The sequence below is a fragment of the Python bivittatus genome, unplaced genomic scaffold (genome assembly GCF_059951505.1).
Source record: "Python bivittatus isolate LINGU-HERP-01145 unplaced genomic scaffold, Pbiv_v1 ctg000170_np1212, whole genome shotgun sequence".
Classification (NCBI taxonomy): Eukaryota; Metazoa; Chordata; class Lepidosauria; order Squamata; family Pythonidae; genus Python; species Python bivittatus.
The window spans coordinates 2,200,304-2,218,548 of NW_028277039.1; the positions used below are offsets into that span (position 1 = coordinate 2,200,304).

At 45.3% G+C, this 18,245-nt stretch overlaps 1 protein-coding gene across 4 annotated transcripts; it reads right to left on the reverse strand.

Annotated features, from left to right (window-relative positions):
- Window positions 1-917: 917 nt before the first annotated feature.
- On the reverse strand, window positions 918-17,396 carry PDCD2L (programmed cell death 2 like). Of its 4 annotated transcripts, XM_088135524.1 has the most exons (8): window positions 16,715-17,151; window positions 16,351-16,514; window positions 14,928-14,997; window positions 8,607-8,965; window positions 8,001-8,114; window positions 5,279-5,430; window positions 2,961-3,009; window positions 918-1,061 (listed from the first exon to the last, which is right to left on the reverse strand). In XM_088135524.1, exons 1-8 carry the CDS (start codon window positions 17,009-17,011, stop codon window positions 1,019-1,021), a joined length of 1,248 nt encoding a protein of 415 aa, XP_087991650.1. In that variant the 5' UTR covers window positions 17,012-17,151; the 3' UTR covers window positions 918-1,018. The 4 variants fall into 4 exon arrangements, with proteins under 4 accessions (XP_087991650.1, XP_087991651.1, XP_087991649.1 ...); XM_088135525.1 differs by lacking the exons at window positions 2,961-3,009; window positions 16,715-17,151 and adding an exon at window positions 17,164-17,396; XM_088135523.1 differs by lacking the exon at window positions 2,961-3,009 and having other exon boundaries at window positions 16,715-17,146.
- Between the last annotated feature and the right edge of the window lie 849 nt (window positions 17,397-18,245).

The window sequence follows — 18,245 nt, forward strand, 5'->3', positions numbered from 1 at the left end:
TTCCTGGTGGTAACCAAAAAAGTACTAACCAATCTGAGCCTGGACAAGGTTAGGCAGGTGCGACCTGTGGAGGCTAACATCAGCAAAAGACAAAAGGGATCCCCTCACCGCTGCAGGAGTATACCATATACCATGCAGCTGCGGACAAATATACATCGGGACCACAAAACGCAGCATCCATACCAGGATAAAAGAACACAAAAGACACTGCAGGCTACAGCAACCAGAAAAATCTGCAGTAGCTGAACATGCTCTCAAGCACACTGGACACAAAATCCTATTTGAAAACAGAGATACTGGACAACACCAACAGCCACTATACCAGGCTATACCGGGAAGCCATTGAGATTCACAAACACCAGCAGAGTTTCAATAAAAAAGAGGAGAGTCTAAAAATCAACAAAACCTGGCTACCAATCCTGAAAAATACAGCCTGCAAAAGGTCAATGAACTCAGCTCAACCACCAGGACATGTGAACAGTTCACACAATGAACATGCTAATCACCCTCAGCAGCCACTTGTTAACAACTCAATAGAAAAAACCCTGCCTAACCCCCAGGAAGATACACACATATTCTGACACCAAAACAAGCAGCCACTCGTTAACCCCCACCCCACCCCCTTCAGGCACCCTCACTGATCTCTATAAATACCCACAACAGGGTCACATCATCCTGGGCACAGAGAGAACTGCTCCTGCCCTCTGAAGATGCCAGTCACAGATACTGGGGAAATGTTAGGAAACAAAACTTCCAGAACATGGCCACAGAGCCCGGAAGACCCACACCAGCTAACATTCCTTCTTTTGCACAAATTACAGGGCTTCATGATCTCTGTTTCTTTTGTGAACAGCAAGCTTGTGGCACTTCTCAGTTAAAACACATTAACTCACACACAATTTCAGTTAGGCAAGGAATTACAGTAAATAGAATTTATTTAAACAGTTGCTGATCTGGATCTTCTTGTACAAAAATATATTCTTCCAAGGGTGCAGAACTGGCTGTCCAACAACTTTTCTCACATGTGTACACCACTGCAGTTCCAAATTCTATTGATGTATCTGCCAAAAAAGGAGAAGGGCATTTTCAAGGTTACTGCCCTTATCACAAAGACATGTAGGAATTTATGAAAGTTAGTCCTTCTAACAAAAACAAATAATAAAAACACAGGATTAAAATTCTAACACACCATCAGCTCCATAACAGTGCTCTCTCAAAAAACACCCAAAATACCGGGCTTGGCCTCCCGCCCCATCCTGACCTGAGGGAAACAGATAGGTCTTAACAGCCTTCTGGAAGGCAAGGAGGGACTGGGCCTTCTGTATTTCAGGGGAGAAGCTGTTCCATAGGGTAGAGGCACAGCTACAGAAAAGGCTCACTTCCTAAGTCCCATCAGATAGCAACACTTGACAGGAGACCTGGAGCAAGCCCACCATCTCCAGTCTAGTGGGATGGGTAGATATCCCCAAGGAGAGGTGATCCCTCAAATAACCTGGCCCCATGCCATACAGGACTTTAAAGGTGATGCCCAGCACCTGGAAAAAAATGGAAGCTGGTGCAACTTGCATAGCAGTGGTGTAATATGGACAAGATGCAGGGTGCTCCAAACTGCATGTGCTGCTGCATTCTGGACCAGTTGAAATTTCTAGGTGGTTTTCAAGGGCAGTCCCAATATATAGCATTTTGCAGTAATCCTAATGGGAAGTGACCATGGCATGCATGATCATGAGCAGGGCCTCCCAGTCCAGGAATGGAGCACAAAATGAATTCATGCAAAGGCCCTATGGACACAGCTGTCACCTGCTCCTCAAGCAGGAGCTATGAGTCCAGAAGATCCCCAAATTGTGCACCACCTCTCTCTGGGGGAGTGCTACCCTGTCAAGAGTTAAAGATGGCAAGTCTCCAGATCCGGGGGTCCCCAAAACCAAAAGTTGCTGGGGTTAAGTCGCAGATGGTTCCTCTCCATCCAGACCCTCACAGCCTTCAGGCACAGGGTAAGCCCCTGGATGGGATTATGTATGTATATATATTTTTTATTGAATATGTTATGGCCACCCACTCCAAGAGACTTTGGGCAGCTTACAAAATCTAATGTGAAGTTCAAAACAATTAAAACACAACATGACAGCACCCCCCCCCCTTCCAGAGCTTTGGGACTGCTGTTCCAGTGGGTGGGGGCCATGACAAAGAAGGCATGCTTTCTAGGTCCCACAAGATGGCAACATTTAATAGAAGGGACCTGGAACACAACCACTCTGCCTGAACTACCAGGTTTCAACGTTTTTCTTTTATAATTTTGTGTATTCTTTTTCCCTGTTTTTCTGTATTGTGTGTGTGTGTTGTCCTGCCCCCCTCCACCAGAGCAGAGAGATTGCTTAAACAAGCTATCTTTTCCTGAGCAGCTTTTCTCCAGAGCACAATGCTTCCCTAAAAAGTGCTAACAGCAAGTTAACAAGCTCAGCTCTGTGACTTTAATTAGTGGATTAAAACCCTCTGGGGCTTGCTACCTTAAACTGACCAGACCTTAATCAGCTTCACACTGAAGGCTTTTTTGCCTCCTAAGCAGTTGGCAGCTAGCAGCTTCTAGGTGCTAGCCAAACAGCTGGGGCTAGCACATTCCCCTCAATGTGTATTCTCTACTGTGTTCCTATTTACTCATTTGTAATCCCTTCCTTCCCAATGAATGTAAATACTGTACAAATATTACTGTAATTTCCTTCTTGCTAATTATCCCAGTGCTAGGGTGAGCATTCCAAAGGGTGGGGGAATGGGGAAAAGGGGCTATAAGCTTTGCCCTTTTACCCAGCTTTCTGGTGAGTCAAATTCCAGAGAGTGAGAGTGAGTCAATTTCCAGGATTCCCAGATTCTGTTTGGGCTCACCCGGCTGCCGGGGGACATATCCCTCTGGCACTGTAAGTGTAATTTTTTAATAAATTTTCTGTAAAAGGTTTGTTGCTGACCTGGCATCACCCTTGGTGTTCTCGTTCTTTGGTATCTGTCCTGCAAATCCTAAATTAAGCATCAATGCTCAAATTAGTGGCAACATACAGTATGTATGTATCTTTTAAAAAAGGGCATTTCCATGTAGAGTGAACTGCAGTAATCTAGTCATGAGGTGACCAGGGTGTGAATGACCATCTGAAGGGATACCCTTTCAAGGAAGGGGTGCTACTGACATACAAGATGTATCTATGGAAAAGCCCTCCTGGCTGTAGCTAAAAGTCCAGGAGGACCCCCAAGTTGTGCACCAGTCTCGAAGGGGGAAGTGCAACCCCATCAAAGACCAACAGTGGAAACATCCCTAACTCCTGGTACGTGTTGAGCCCTCTATTACTTGGGACAGGTCCATGGTTGCCATGGAGGCCATGAACTCCTGAGCCACTCTGAACTGAATGTCATTAGGTGCCAGGTTAAAGTCCCCAAGGACCATCAGCCTTGGGAACTCCACTGGCAGCCCAGCCACAGAATCCAGCTACTTAAGCAGAGATGATGGTGGGCAGCAGGGAGGATGGTACACCAGCAGCAATCCCAACTGTTCTAGAAGGCCCACCTTAAGCCAGAGGGTCTCACATCTGGTTATCTGAGGAGCAGAGCCTCTAAATGACTTCAGCAACTCACAGATAGCAATAGCCACCTCCTTCTCCCCATGAGTCTCAGCTGATGCAAAACCTGAAACCCAGGTGGACATATTTTTGAGAGGGCAACTCCCTCCTCAGGCCCACCCAGGACTTGATTATACACACTAAATTGGTGCCCTCACCCACATCACTTGTTCGGCCTGGGACAGAGATGTACAACTGAGTATCATCAGCGTATTGATGTTGCTGCACTCCATGCTGCCAGATGGCCTTACCCAATGGCTTCATGTAGATGTTGAATAGGAGGGGTGAGAGTACCAAGTCCTGAGGCACTCCACATAACAGGGGCCTAGAGCTAGATTTACCCCTATCACTACCACTGACTGGTAATGGCCATGGAGAAAGGAGAAGCACTGAAGAACTGTGCCTCCCACTCCCAATCCCCCACACTAGTCCAGAAGGATACCATAGTCAATGGTATTGAAAGCCGCTGAGAGATCCAGGAGGGCTAGAATGGACATCCTAGCTTTATTGGATCTCTCAGCAGCTTTCAATACCCCCATCCTGAGCTTGCCAGAGGTCATTAACAAGCATAGTCAATGCTGTCTCATTACTACAACCTAGCCTAAATCTTGACTGAAAAGGATCCAGACAATCCACTTCTTCCAGGGCCTTTTGGAGCTGAGTGCCCACCACCCTCTTAAACAATAAGAGAAGGTTGGAGACTGGACAAAAGTTGTCCAACATGTTCAGGCCCAAAGGTAGCCTCTTGAGAATGGGGTGAACCACTGCTTCCTCCAGGCAGGTGGAACCACCTCCTCCCACAAAGAGGCATTAACCACCATTTGGACCAAACTGCCTGCCACCTCCTGGGAGGCCTTGACCACCCAGGAGGGGTATGGGTCCAGAGTACAGGTGACACTGTAGCAAGACCCTGTCCACTTTTTCAGGACTAACCTATTGAAACTCTGCCCAGATAACTGAGCAAAGACATACCTCAGTCACTTCCATAGGATCACCCCCTCAAAGCAAATCCAAGCAACTTTATCTGAAAGATGCTGAGAATATTTTTCACAGTGGCCCTGCAAGGTTTCCACTAGTCCTTCATTACCAAATCTAGTGAGAAACCCTGTCTTCCTAATGTTGACTTGGAAAACCCTGACTAGCTGTAAACATTTCTTCATTCATTCAAATTCTTAGCTTTCCTACAATAACTTTGTTACAAAGCACAAAAGAACAAAAAAGGCTTCAAGCAAAACTGGATTAGAACAAGAATGTGTTTGCCAGAAGCTTGAAATGTCTCAGAAAGAAGCCAAGAGCCTGGTACTTGGAGTGTCTGATGGGCCTGCGCCTTCTGCATGCCAAGGATCTGGGGATCAAGTCTCCCCTGGACTCATTGCCCGCAAGCTGCTAGCACCTCAATGGTTAGGCAGTCTGGCAGCTTCGGTCCGAGCATGTGGAGAAAATAATTTATTGTAATAGAAACCTGTAGGGGTAGTGAAACAGCCAAACCTGACTGACAAAGCATTTGCAAATATAAGTAATATATGGGCAGAAATGAGCTGAAAAGTCACCCATTCTGAGTATCCAAAGTATAACTTCCAGTTTTCCACCCAGCCTCTCTCCCCTACTTAAACTGCAGAAAGGAGAAAAAAACAAAGGGCTAATTGCAAGCCAAAATCTTAATTCAGGTTGCCTACCGTTGTCCTTGATCTTCAGCATGTTGACCATGGCTGGCATAAGTTGGAATTCAAAGATTCTATTACTCTTGCAGTTATTACAGGGTGGGACTGTTGCTTGGAAGTCTGCAGATGGGCTGGTAATAAATAAAGGCTGGCCATCCCAGGAGTACCTAATTGTCAAAAGATCCCAAACATATTGTTACTGCCCCTAAGCTTCCATTTAAGACAAAAATTCTCCCTAGGCAGCTAAACAAAAATATGCTAAGAATAATTATGATACTACAAACGTATGGAATAAAAGCATAATAAAACTTTTTAAAAAGAAAACACCAGAAGTGAAGATACTCTGTCACAATATTACAATTAGAATCACAGCCAAAATCCATAAACAAAAGTAAGATATTGCTCAGGCCAGTACTGACTCCTCCATCCATGTAGTTCCAGAAGCAGTTTGCCTTGGTCTGTGGGGTGTCTTCAGATTTCCCAGCCTAGCCTATGGTCCTGGGTTCCCCAAAGATCCACCGTCCCAATACTAAGACTGGCCCTGCTGAGTTTCTTGCATTAGCCAGGGCGGCCTGGGGCTGCCATCAAATCTAGAACAGAGCAATGAAACCTCAGTCAGAGACTGGGGGAGGGGAGCAATATCTGGCGGGAGGGCCTGACAGGGCAAGCCCTTCTTGGGGATGAAGCCATTTGGTAACAGGACAAATCTACCTTTGTCAGGGCTTGGTCCCATTAGATACAGTAAGAGCATACAAACACCCTGCTATGTGAGCAGGTAGTTTGGCTCTTTTACTGTTCCCTCCACACCAAGGCTGGGTTCAGATATTATTCTAAGTCTGTTTAATTTGGGATTAATATGCTGCACGAACTCAGGTGCTAACAGCCTAGCACTAGGGATGTACAAAACATTCCATGCACAAGAAAAGTTGGTTTGAGTAATCCCTGCCCAAACTGAAACACATTTCAAATGCTGTGTTTCATATGAGTAACGAAAGGAGGCTGTTTTTTCTGGATATGAATGGAACCACAGCTGTACTAGGCAGAAATGGCTTGGAGTGGGGATGGGGGAGTTGGTAAGAGTGGGAAAAGGCATGACTGGGGAGTTTCCCCAGTGACAGAGTATGCAAACCCTGGCAGCAGCAGCTGCTATGGAGAGGGAAGATTTTTGGGAAGATCAGGGCAGGTGGGTGGGCCAGTAGGATATGCCGCATAGGAATCCTGGTCCTCACTGCTGGGACTATTGGAAAAGCAACAGGCAGGGAGGGAAGAGAAGCCCTGGGAAGATGAGGAGCAGGTGAGCCAGTAAGATACACCCGGATGCAAGCTGTCGGAGTGGGGGAGAGGGGTCAACAAGGATACAGTGCAAACAGAATGTCATCAGCCTAGGAGCCAAGAAAGGGTACATGTGCTAGTTGAAAGAAAATCAGAAGAATCTCATTTACCAGATGGCAAACCAGTGAGAATTCTCCCAACCATCCCTTTTAATTTTTTTTTTATTTGCTCACAACTGAAACAAAGAAAGAGAAGAAAAAGGAACAAAAGAGAAAAGGAACAAAAAAGAGAAAGGGAAATAAAAGGAAACACAAAAACATAATATGTTGTATAGAGAAAACCATTCAGCCTAATTTTTAAATATATCATTAAACCTTGAATGAAAGGAATAATAATTGATTTGTCTTTTCATTATGTCAATGGAGACACTTCATAAACAGAATGTGAATATACAGTAGGAGTCTGATACCATGTATGCTGACATTTGATTAAAATATATGAACGTTTGTGAGTTGTAACTCACTTCATTAGCTGCATGGAGATGACGTTATGTCTTTTAATCAAATCTGTTATTTGGAAAAACTACTACCAGACTCCTGATTTTGGGCTAACATGGTTCTCCTCCTACAATGTGCTCACCTTTCCAAAGCAGCCACTGTGTGCAGAAAGGTGAGAACCAAAGGCACTGCTACAGAAATTATTAAATGTATTTGAAAGGGGGAAGACATCCCCTGATTGCTATTACTGATGATTTCTGTTATTGTATTTTATGGTACGTTATATAGTATGGCCTGTGGTTACAACAATAAAACTTATTATGCAGTGTTACAGCCCAGCTCTATGAACCAAAGCAGATCAATTTAAAACATTTTGTCCTACAGAATTGCCAAATTTTGGCTTATACATCATTTGGAAACCCTGATTTTGGTTTATTTTGTTACAAGGGCTTTCAGCTGCAATATACAGAAAATATTTTGCTTTGGACTATTAAGTCCATCCTTTTAGTTTTCTTCAGTTCACCTGAGCCAATGGTTGGAACTTTTACTTAAGGAGAAGATCCATGTGGGGCCGCCCAGACCAGTGGGGAAACCTGCCCTGAAAGCACAGTACTGAAGTGCCAATTTGCAGCAATGTGCTTTTGTCCATTTTTTAATTAAAGGTTACAGCAGGTGTGTTAAATACCTGCCAGCTGAATGCCACTTTCTGTCTTGGATCCTCCCCTCCCATTTGTAAAAGAGAGCAGCACACTTCACTTCTGAATCCTCCAGGGACATCACTACATTGTCAGCAACCCTACTGCCTTGGAGGGAAATTGTTTTTTTTTAAGCGCTCCAAAAGCCTGGTTCCCAAGATTTAGGACACCTCCCTTCATGTAGGGCTCAAAGATATTCTAAATTCTAGCTTAATTCCATATACATTCCCAGTTTTCTAATACCCAGACACTAAATAAATGGGCCAAGCCTACCTTAAGATCTGTTCCTGGCAGAATGAAATTCTTTTCATGAACTTGTGGAACATCTGGTTTCTCTTTTTAGCTTCACTCTTCTCATACTTCTCACCAGAATCATCAGTGGTGTAACTGAAAGAGGGAAGACACCAATATTAGACCAATCACATTACTGCATTAGTAACAAACTCAGAAGTGTTTTCTACCAAATAGAGAAAGTGAAAACTGTGGTCTGGGATGTCCACAGGGTATGGTAAAAAAAGTAAAGATGGTGGCCATGACAGCAGGATTGAAGCTCTGCCTGGTTTAACTTACCAGATGGAAGGTTTATCTACAACTTCTATGCTGTTGACTTTATGGCTGATCCTGATCATTTTTATACTTGCATTTTGTTATCTGAATGGTTTGAAATTTACTTCTGTGAATTGCTTTGAAGTCACTAATAGAAAACTGTAAATATTCAAATCAGCAAATCTCTTGAACATACTCTGTTCTATGCTGTACGTTCTCCAAATCTGTACATCTGGCTGTTGCTTGCTACAAATTCTTCAGCCACTCAAGGACCTTCCCAACCCAGGGAGACTCTGGAAGACTCTTTCACGTTAGCCTTGACTTGTGCCTCACCCTGCTGACATCAACTGCTCCAAATCCACCTCCTTCCTCTGCTGATATTCCTTTAGAAGCCTCTGAGCGTGATCCATGTTGTCACAACCAAGGCAGTCTTCTTCATCCACTACACTGATGTAGTAGGGCTGAAACTCAGGGATGCAGCTGGAGGGTTTGGTTTGCTTTTTCTCAGCTAGGTCACAAAAGACCCCTGTGCTTTTCCTGAGGCTCAGCCTCTGGAACTGAGCTACACAGTGTGCTTCTCTGGGAAAAGAGTCAAATATCCCACACAGCTCAGAAGATGCTTCTTTACAGTCTTCTCCCCAATCATCTGCTCCATCGCACCAGTCCATGACTGCTCGTGTCCGTTCTTGCTCCTGTTAAAACAATGGATGCAGAAGTAACCTTATGCAGAGCCAGATCCAAGTGGAGTATTGTTTATAAAGAAGCAGTTGCTTTAAGTCATCAGACTGGAGACTTTTCCAGTCCTGCTTGGAGAGGCCAGGAATTGTTTTATGTTCTTTTTTAATTGTTGTGAGCCACCCAGTCACATATTTGAGATGGGCAGCTATATTGAATGAATGAATGAACGAACGAACAAATGAATGAATTCTGTTTGGGCCCTTCTGCCTGCAGAACAAAGCTATACCCGTGAGCTTGTTATGCTTCTTTCAGGAGATACAATGCAGATTTTGCACAGCTGCAGAGACCTTTGAAATGGAACAGATGGCTATAGAGAAAGCAAATGTAAATGAATTCCAGAGGGAAACTGTGTTAGATTGCTGCAGCAAAAACAAATAAGGCAACTTCCAGGCCAATAGACTCACATACCTTAGAACTCATGCATTTAACACAGCATCACAATAAATTTATTTAAACTCTGAAATGACTTGCCTACAAATTCACAATAATATTAATATGACTATTCCCAGTTACTATTTGAGCTCAGAATTATGCCCAATCATATTACAGTATTTAATGTGTTCCACATTTGCACCCTGCCTTCCACCAAGGAACATAGCTTAAGATACATGGCACCTAGGCAACTGACCAGACCAAGACCACCTGAGCTTCAGGATGAGTGTTGATGTAGGGCAGGGTTCCCCAAAGTGGTCAATATTAACCCCCAAGGGTGATGGGACTATCCATTGTTGTTGTTGTTATTCGTAGTACTATTAGTTAAAGTAATATTTATTAACTTATTTTCATATAATAAATGTTTGGGGGTTGATGAACAATCTGAAACTTCATGAAGGAGTTGATAAGCTGAAGAGTTTGGGGACCCCTGGTGTAGAGGTTGTTTCTGCAAAGCAGGCCCAGGGACTAACCTCCTTTGGACAAGGCTGTGCAGCATGGGGCCACACCCCTAACACAAACAAGCTTTGATTGTATCCTGAGAGTAAGACCCACTGAACAGCAACATTTAATTCTCACTAAACATCAAGAGGGTAGTACTTTCATCTGAAAAATGTAATCTGAGTTTTTTTTAAAATAGTAATTTTATTAAACATTATAATTACAAGAGTAAAAACTAATACAAACTAAAAGATAGAAGAATAGAAAAAATAGAAAAAATAGAAAGTGCAGAAAAGAAAAAAAAGGAAAAATAGAGAAATAGAAAAGAATATAGTAAAGAAAAAGAAAAGAAATATATACAGAAGTGACTTCCCACCTTCATCATTTGTTGTCTTAAAATACAACAAATGATCTCTTCTTCCCATATCCCATCTCTTATCTATAAATAAATCCATAAAGCATCATCATTTCAGTGCTGGTGTCAGCAAAAGTCCATTAAGGGTTACCAGAGATAACAACATACCTATTTTAACCTTGATCAAATAAACTCTATATTCCTTCCTTTTACTTCTAACAATCTTAGTTTGTAATTTTCTAAAACCAGATTTTTAATCACTCCTTTGCTGTTTATTCCAAAAAAAAAATTTTTTTTAAGTTCTTAAACTTGTAGTTAAAATTTTCTTTCACTAAGGATCGAAGGAAACTCACCCGGTACTGTCAAACTTGTTGATCCAAAGGTTTTTAATAGCTGAAAAGCAGTTAACAAGCAATTTCCAAATGATTAGAAAAGGAAGTATGTGAACTTTCAAAGGTGCTGACCATGGTTTAAGCAACATAGCTATTCCCTCATCTCCCAGAGCTCTAAACCCACCGGAGACCACTGTCTTGAGGTCTCGTTGCAAGAAGCAGCTGTCTGGAGCACTTGTGGATCTCAAATCCTCTCCTTGTCCAGAGAGGAATTGTCGAAGAGCCGGTCTACTTGCTGGCTCTTCATTCTGCTGCAATTGTCGACTCCACTTTTCGCAGAGCCATCTTCAGTCCACCATTTCTTCCTCTGGAAGTCCCAAAAATTTAAACTGAGTTTTTGATGACAATGAATTAAAGGATTTGCATGGGATCAAAACTCCAGATGCTATTACTAGCTTATGCAAAGAAAACACAGGTTTAAATCAGCAAGTATACTTCTGAGTATACATGCACAGGACTGAGATGCAAGACAAAAGAAATATGAAAAAAAATCCCAAGCTTTACCATTTAAAATCTTTTTTGGCTAGTGAGTGGACATATATTATTTTGGAAAGAGAAACCACAGACTAACAACAGGATTGACGGAGTAGGTTTTGCAATCAAAACTGCTCTGCTGAAGAATATCTCTACTCTACCTACTGGAATAAATGGACCTATTATAAAGTTCTGCTTTCCTTTCAGCAAGTCCTAGTATATCACCATTGTCAGCATCTATGCACCAACTCTCATGAATCCAGACAGACAAGGAAGGTTTCTACAAGGACTTGGACCAGACTATTTAGACAACCCCCACCAGCGGCAAATTCATCATTTTGGGCAACTTTAACGCTAGGATGGGGACAGACAGCGACAACTGGGATGAAGTCCTTGGAAGACATGAGGTGGGAAAACTAATCAGTAATGGCCTGCTGCTTCTGAGCAAGTGTGCCAAGCACAACTCGTGCATCACTAACATGATGTTCAGACTTCCAAACAAGTACAAAGCAACTTGGATGCATCTCAGGTCCAAACACTGGCACCTACTTGACTATGTTATAGTACGCCAACGTGATTTTAAAGATGTCACCATCACTCGGGCCATGTGAGGTGCTGAGTGCTGGACAAATCACAACCTGCACGTAACCCCATTACATTATAAGCAACCAAGGAGTGTCAAAATGTCATTCAGCATTGGCAGACTGCAAGGCCTAGGTCGTCGAACATTTTCAAGATGTACTTGATGAAAAACTCTCTTGACAATTTACTGCTTGTGGGAACCTGTTCTGAAAAGTGGATGCAGTTTAAAGATGTCATCACACAGACTGCAACAGCTATACTTGGAGTGAAAACCTGGGCACATCAAGACTGGTTTGATGAAAACCACAAGACCATTTCAGCAGCCCTCCAGGCCAAGAACTAGCCCTATGCAGATTGGCAGAATGACCCATCATCTGTCTCAAAGAAAGACAAACACCTGCAGTCCAAAGTACAGGTGGAACTGCAAGAAATGCAGGACGAGTGGTGGCAGAGAAAGGCTGACCAGGTGGAATGCTATGCAGACATTCAGTGCCATAAAATCTGTTTATGGTTCTTCTAAATCAGGATGCTCCCCCTTGCTGTTATCTGAGCCTGATCAAAGACCAGAAAGGACTGAAAAACTGCTGGGCTAAATACTTTTCCAACCTACTCAATAGGCCATCCAGAGTAGATCCTGATGTCTTACAGCAGATTCCTCAGCAGCCAGTCTTAGATGCCCTAGACCTGCTTCCTAGACTGATGAGATTAAGAAAAAGATCTTGCAGATGAACTCAAATAAAGCAACAGGGCAGGATGGTATTCCTGCTGAGATCTACAAAGTACTAGACCCAAACACCTTACGGGCATTTCAACATATCTTGGAAGACATTTGGTTCACAGAGGAGATGCCTGCCAACTTCTGCAATGCCCTCATAGTGGCTCTCTATAAAAATAAGGGAAGTAAAGCAGACTGCGGAAATTACAAGGATATCTCACTGCTGTCATCGAAGGCAAGATTTTTGCCTGTATTCTTCTGAACAGACTTGTCACTCTCTCAGAAAGAAACCTCCCAGAGGTGCAGTGTGGCTTTTGGCCAGAATGGAGTACAGTAGACATGATATTTACCATGAGGCAAGTACAGGCCTCTTTACTTTGTCTTCATGGACCTGACAAAGGCATTTGACCCTGTGAACAGGGAGGCTCTCTGGATCATCCTGAGATGTTATGGATGCCTGAGAAAATTCATGAAGTTGATTCAGCTGCTCCATGATGGAATGACAAGACAAGTTGTTTACAATGGTGATACGTCAGCTGCATTTGCCGTTTCCAATGAGGTGAAACAGGGTTGTGTACTACTCGCAGTCCTGTTCAATCTGTTCTTTGCTTGGCATGTTATCATGTGCTGTCCAGGGTCTGAAGGAAGGAGGATATATCAGGCACCAATTGGATGGCTCTCTCTTTGACCTTCGCTGCTTGAACTCACAAAGTGCCTCCATACAGTCATTAAAGAAACCCTCTTTGCTGATGACTGTGTGCTCCTGGCACACAAAGACAGTGATCTACAGTTAATGCTGAACAAACTCTCAGATGCTGCTATGCTCTTTGGCCTATCAGTCTGAACAAGACTGAAGTACTTTACCAGCCCATGCCAAATGTCTAACTCCTAGAACCAAAAATCACTGTTGACACACAGCTGACAAATATAAACAGCTTCAAATACTTGTGAAGCATCATCTTGAGCGATGGGTCTTTGGATAAAGAAATTGACTCCAGGTACAGTTAGGCCAGCCAGGCTCTGGGGTAGCTGTGTACTAGAGTGCTCAATCAACACAACATCCATTATTTCCACAAAACTGAAAGTCTACAGAGCTGTGGTTATCCCTTCTCTCCTATATGGATGTGAACCCTGGACTTTGTACTGACAACGCATCAAACAACTGGAGAAATTTCACAGGTGCGCCCTCTGCTCCATCCTTGGCATTTGTTGGCAAGACCATGTCTCCAACCTGAGGGGCTTGGATTGCACAGAATCTACCAGCATCGAGTCCCTGATTATCAGAGCCCAGATGCAATGGCTGGGACATGTCCTCAGAATGGATGACCCCTGTATGCCTTGCCAGTTGCTCTATGGTGAATTGTAGACTGGAAAGAGACTTTGAGGTCGTCCACACAAGCGCTACAAAGACACTGTGACATCCAGCCAAGGGAACTAGAAGCTGCAGCTGCTGACAGAACCCACTGGTGAGCCCTGTGCTATGAAGTCTACACCAGCTTTGAAGACAGGCGGTGCCAAAAACTGATGGAAAATCGTGAGCAACATCACAGAATAACACCCATAGTTACTGTAACAATGGGCTTCCAGTGGCCCCATTGTGATAGACTCTGCGCTTCCAGACTGGAACTGCAGAGCCACCTCTGTGTTCACAGATGAACTGTGTATTTTCTTCGAACCCGAAGGACTACCTATAAAAATTTAATTGTAAGTTGCCCAGAGTTAATTTAGAGTTAGGAGGTCTCTAAATCTAATAAACAATTCCTTTTTTCTTTTTTCTTTTGCTAAACTCTCTTCTGGATCCTGCTTCAGCAAACAAAGGACATCCCCCAAGAGCAAAGTCTGCCAACCCCAACTGTAGCAGGTACCACATTAAAAAACACACTTCTGAGCAAGAATTAGGGATACATTTTTCAACAATCTGAATATTTTTTTTTAGGGGAGGCAATACATAGTTGAATGCTTCAGCTTCAGAGGATGTTTGCCTGCCCTTGCATCACTTTAATTGCATGACTAGACTTTAACATCTGTCATTGTTTAATGCAGCTTTCCCCAAGTTGGTTTCCACCAACCACATATATGACTGCAGCACTAGAATTTTCTGGTGGGAATTTAGTAAGTTGAAATCTTACACCTAGAGGACATCCAGATTGGGAACCTGATGTAAAAAGGCATGTTAGTCTTCCCATTAATGTTCCATATAGATATACTGAGACAAGGGGCACAAATAAAATATACTAAATACATTCTAATGAGGACTACAGATATTATGTTGTAGCCTGTTGCAAACTACCCTTGTGTTTCTACAGAATGATATATGCACTACTTTCTCTCTATATGTTTTACTGGCACTGGGACTCAAGCCAGTTGTTCAGTGGCCATTCAGTGCTCCAATTCTAAAGTGATTTTTTTAGTTGATAGTCCAGCAGAGGCTTGTACTTCTATACTGGAAGTCCTTCCACAGACAGAAAGCTGATTTGGGCCACATGCAACTGGTTAAAGAATACATTCCCGCTGGCACATGATACCTGTTTCCATGTGTAGTCTTGTATTTCTTTTCTTGGGATTTGCAAATACTGGGACCGTAGCACCTTCCAGCTTTAAAAACATGGTACAGACAGTAGCAAAAGAGAAACATAAGTTAATGTTAGTGAACAGAAATTAAATACGTACTTCACAGTAACTACTAGATTTGGCAGCTGGTAATCTGTATAAATCTATATAATCTGTATAAAAGGTAATCTGAATAAATCAAGAAATTTGTGGCTTGAATTCCTTCTCTCCCATGTTCTCACTGAGTGAACTAATATAGGATGCCACCTGATTCTAAGCCAGGCCATTAGTCCACCTTGCTTTGCATGGTATTCACACAACACATGGCTTGCTTTATTGATTATACCACAATTAGCTGATTACCTCAACACACTAAAAATAAACCATGGTTTATAAACCACAATGGCTGGGTTCACAAAGCACACTAAGCCATACAGGCAGTCCTCGCTTAATGATGGTAATTGGAGATGGGAATTTCCATCATAAACCACGACATCAGGTGACTGCATCACTTTTAGCAATGGCAATCCCAGCAATCTCCATTGCCATCATAAGAGAGGATCGCAGGTCATTAAGCGAGGACCTCATGTGACTGTGACTTACAACCTTCCCTGCTGGCTTCCCACAAGCAAAGTCAATGGGGAAGCTGGCAGAAAGGTGTAAGCCCTGGGGGGCTTGTAAGCGGGCCAGCAGGTAGGTGAGTGTTCTGGAGTGCAGGCAGGCATGGGAGGGGGTGCTGTGGTGTGAGTGTGGCTGGGAGGGGGTGCACTATGGAGTGTGGGCAGGGGGGTGCTGCACAGCGGGCTCCTTGGGAGAAAAAGTGGCAGGAGCAACTTACGGGAGCGACTTGCGACCTTCCCTGCCAGCTTCTCCATTGACTTTGCTTGTAGGAAGCCAGCAGGGAAGGTCACATATGGTGATCACATGATTGCGGGACGCTGCAACCATTGTAAATAGGAGCTGGTTGCCAAGTGCCCGAATTGCGATCACATGACCACGGGGCACTGCAACAGCAGGAACCTTAAGGACTGGTCATAAGTACCACTCGTTCAGTGCTGTCACAAGTTCAAATGATTGCTGAACAAGTGGTCACTGAACCTGTAAACAAATAAAATGTATATGGCTTGCTGGGGTTCCTGAACCAAGTGGCACAAGCTCTGGAATATTCCTTCTCACCCGAGATCTTTGGCATACAAGGGAGGCGCTCATGTATAACTTGCAAACTCAAAAACAGGGAGTACCCACTTCATGAGATTGTACAAAATATTAAGAGACTTTGCATACGATGTATTCTACGTAATATTACTTCTTAGTTACATGCATCATAGTTTCACTTAAACACAAGATAGAGGTATTGCCCCCAAATGGTGAGATGGGGTAAGATAAACTCCAACCCACCTTTCAGAATTCCCCCAGCAGCTTTTTGTGGCGCAAGCAAATACATTAATGACTCGGTGGTACAGTGACCCTTCAAGGGGACAATAGATTTGCACCACATGCAGTAAGCCAGCCCTGCAAATCCCACAGGAAGGATGGACCACAGCCACTGAGAGCCTCCAATCCTAGGAGAACAGGAAAAGATTCTGAAGTCGTTTAATCTTCAATAAAAGATATTTGTTTATCTCTTTCTAGCAACTTTACCAAGCAATGCCACACAAAAGACAACATGTGCTGTATGCTGGTCAGCCTGCCGTCTAGCCTTCTCCCGGTTGGCCTAACACCTGCAGCTACACGGTGAACCTCCGTAGCGGCTTCTAGCTACCCGTTCCCGCAACTGCTGACCGCCAGGCGAAGGTCGTGCGTTCCCTTCCGGCAGAGGGTTCAAACCCGCAGCGTAGCACCTGGCTCCCGGCGGCCACTCCTCGGGCTCCGAAAAAGAGCCGAGACCGGAACGGCGCCCCTGCTGCTGCGCCGCCTCGCTACCGCCAACACCGCGGGGCGAGGGCCGGGGCGAGGGCGCCGCAGCGACCGCGACTTCAGAGGGACGGCGGGGGCTGCAGAGGCCCAGCGGGGGCGGCTCGAGGACCGCCGAAAGTCTTCGCGCTAAGGCGCACGGCATCCTCCGGAGCCGCCCGCGTTGGGCCGGGATTCCCCGGAGGTTCAGGCGGAGACCCTCGCAGGACGCCCAGCCAAGCCCATCAGCGCCCGGCGCGCTCCCGCCCCAGGACCATCCGGAGGCGGAGGCGGCGGCGGCGCCCTCCGCCGGCTCACCGGAGACCCGCCCAGCTTGCTGGCGGTGCCCTGCGGCGGGAGGCCGTCGCCCGGCGGGACGGTGGAGTCGCGCAGGCCCAGCAGCACCGGCGGCGGAGCGGCCGCCATGGCGCCTCGGGCCACCTACGCGGCGGAAGGGGCGGCGGGGCCGGAAGCGCGGCGCCCGCCTTCTCGCCCGTGGAGGTGGCGGCCAAGTCCGGGGCGCGGGGGGCCGGGCTGCGGCTGCTCGGGCGCCGTCGCGCGGGCCCCGCCGGTTAGCGTCGCCCGCGCTAGGGCGCCCAGCCTCTTGCGCTCGAAATGCCCGTGGGGCAAGAGGCCCCTGGCTCCCCGGAACGGGAGGGGCTGCGTGGGCCCCAGCCGAGGCGGCGGGGAAGCAAGAGAGCGCCCGGGGCGCGGGGTCCAGCTCGGCTGGAAGGGACTCGCTTTCTTCGAGAAGAGGTGCGGGCTGCTTCCGGCTGGGAAGGGGCAGCAGGGGGAGGGTCGGGTCTGGTGGTCGGCTTGCTGGATTGGGTTGGCTACCGCGGGCGTAAACCCTGCGCCTGCCGGGCCTCATCCAGCGCAGTTCTCCCCTTGGTGTTGCCGCTGCAAGTATTCCGCCTGTCCACTAACGCCGCCCTTAATAAAGGCAAGTAGCGTGGTGGAACCCTAGTCGCGGGGCATCCCCTTGGACAGCCCTAACCCTCGTTCTTTCGCGTAGTCCTTAGAGGTAAACCCAGGAGTGACAAAAAGGCCAAGTGCGAACGCTTTTGCTCCTGGTGGGCGCAGGCTTAAGAAACGGATTTAAATCATCTCCCATTCTAAGATTAAAATCTTTCCTAAGCATTGGTAATTAAACAAGATCTGCCGTCCTACAGTCTAAAGATGTCGTTCAATCTTTGATCATGCACTCCACAATTGCTTTTGGACATACTTCTGAGTAAATGTGCAAAACCAATATCCAAGGAGTGAGAGATTAACACTCTTGCTTTTTGGGTGGCTGAGTCACAGCTTTTCAAAACCAGACATTAGAAATCTTGATTTTGCTGGATATCAAATGTGGTTATCTATTTTTGGCTTCATTAGGGATTAATAGATGGTCCTGG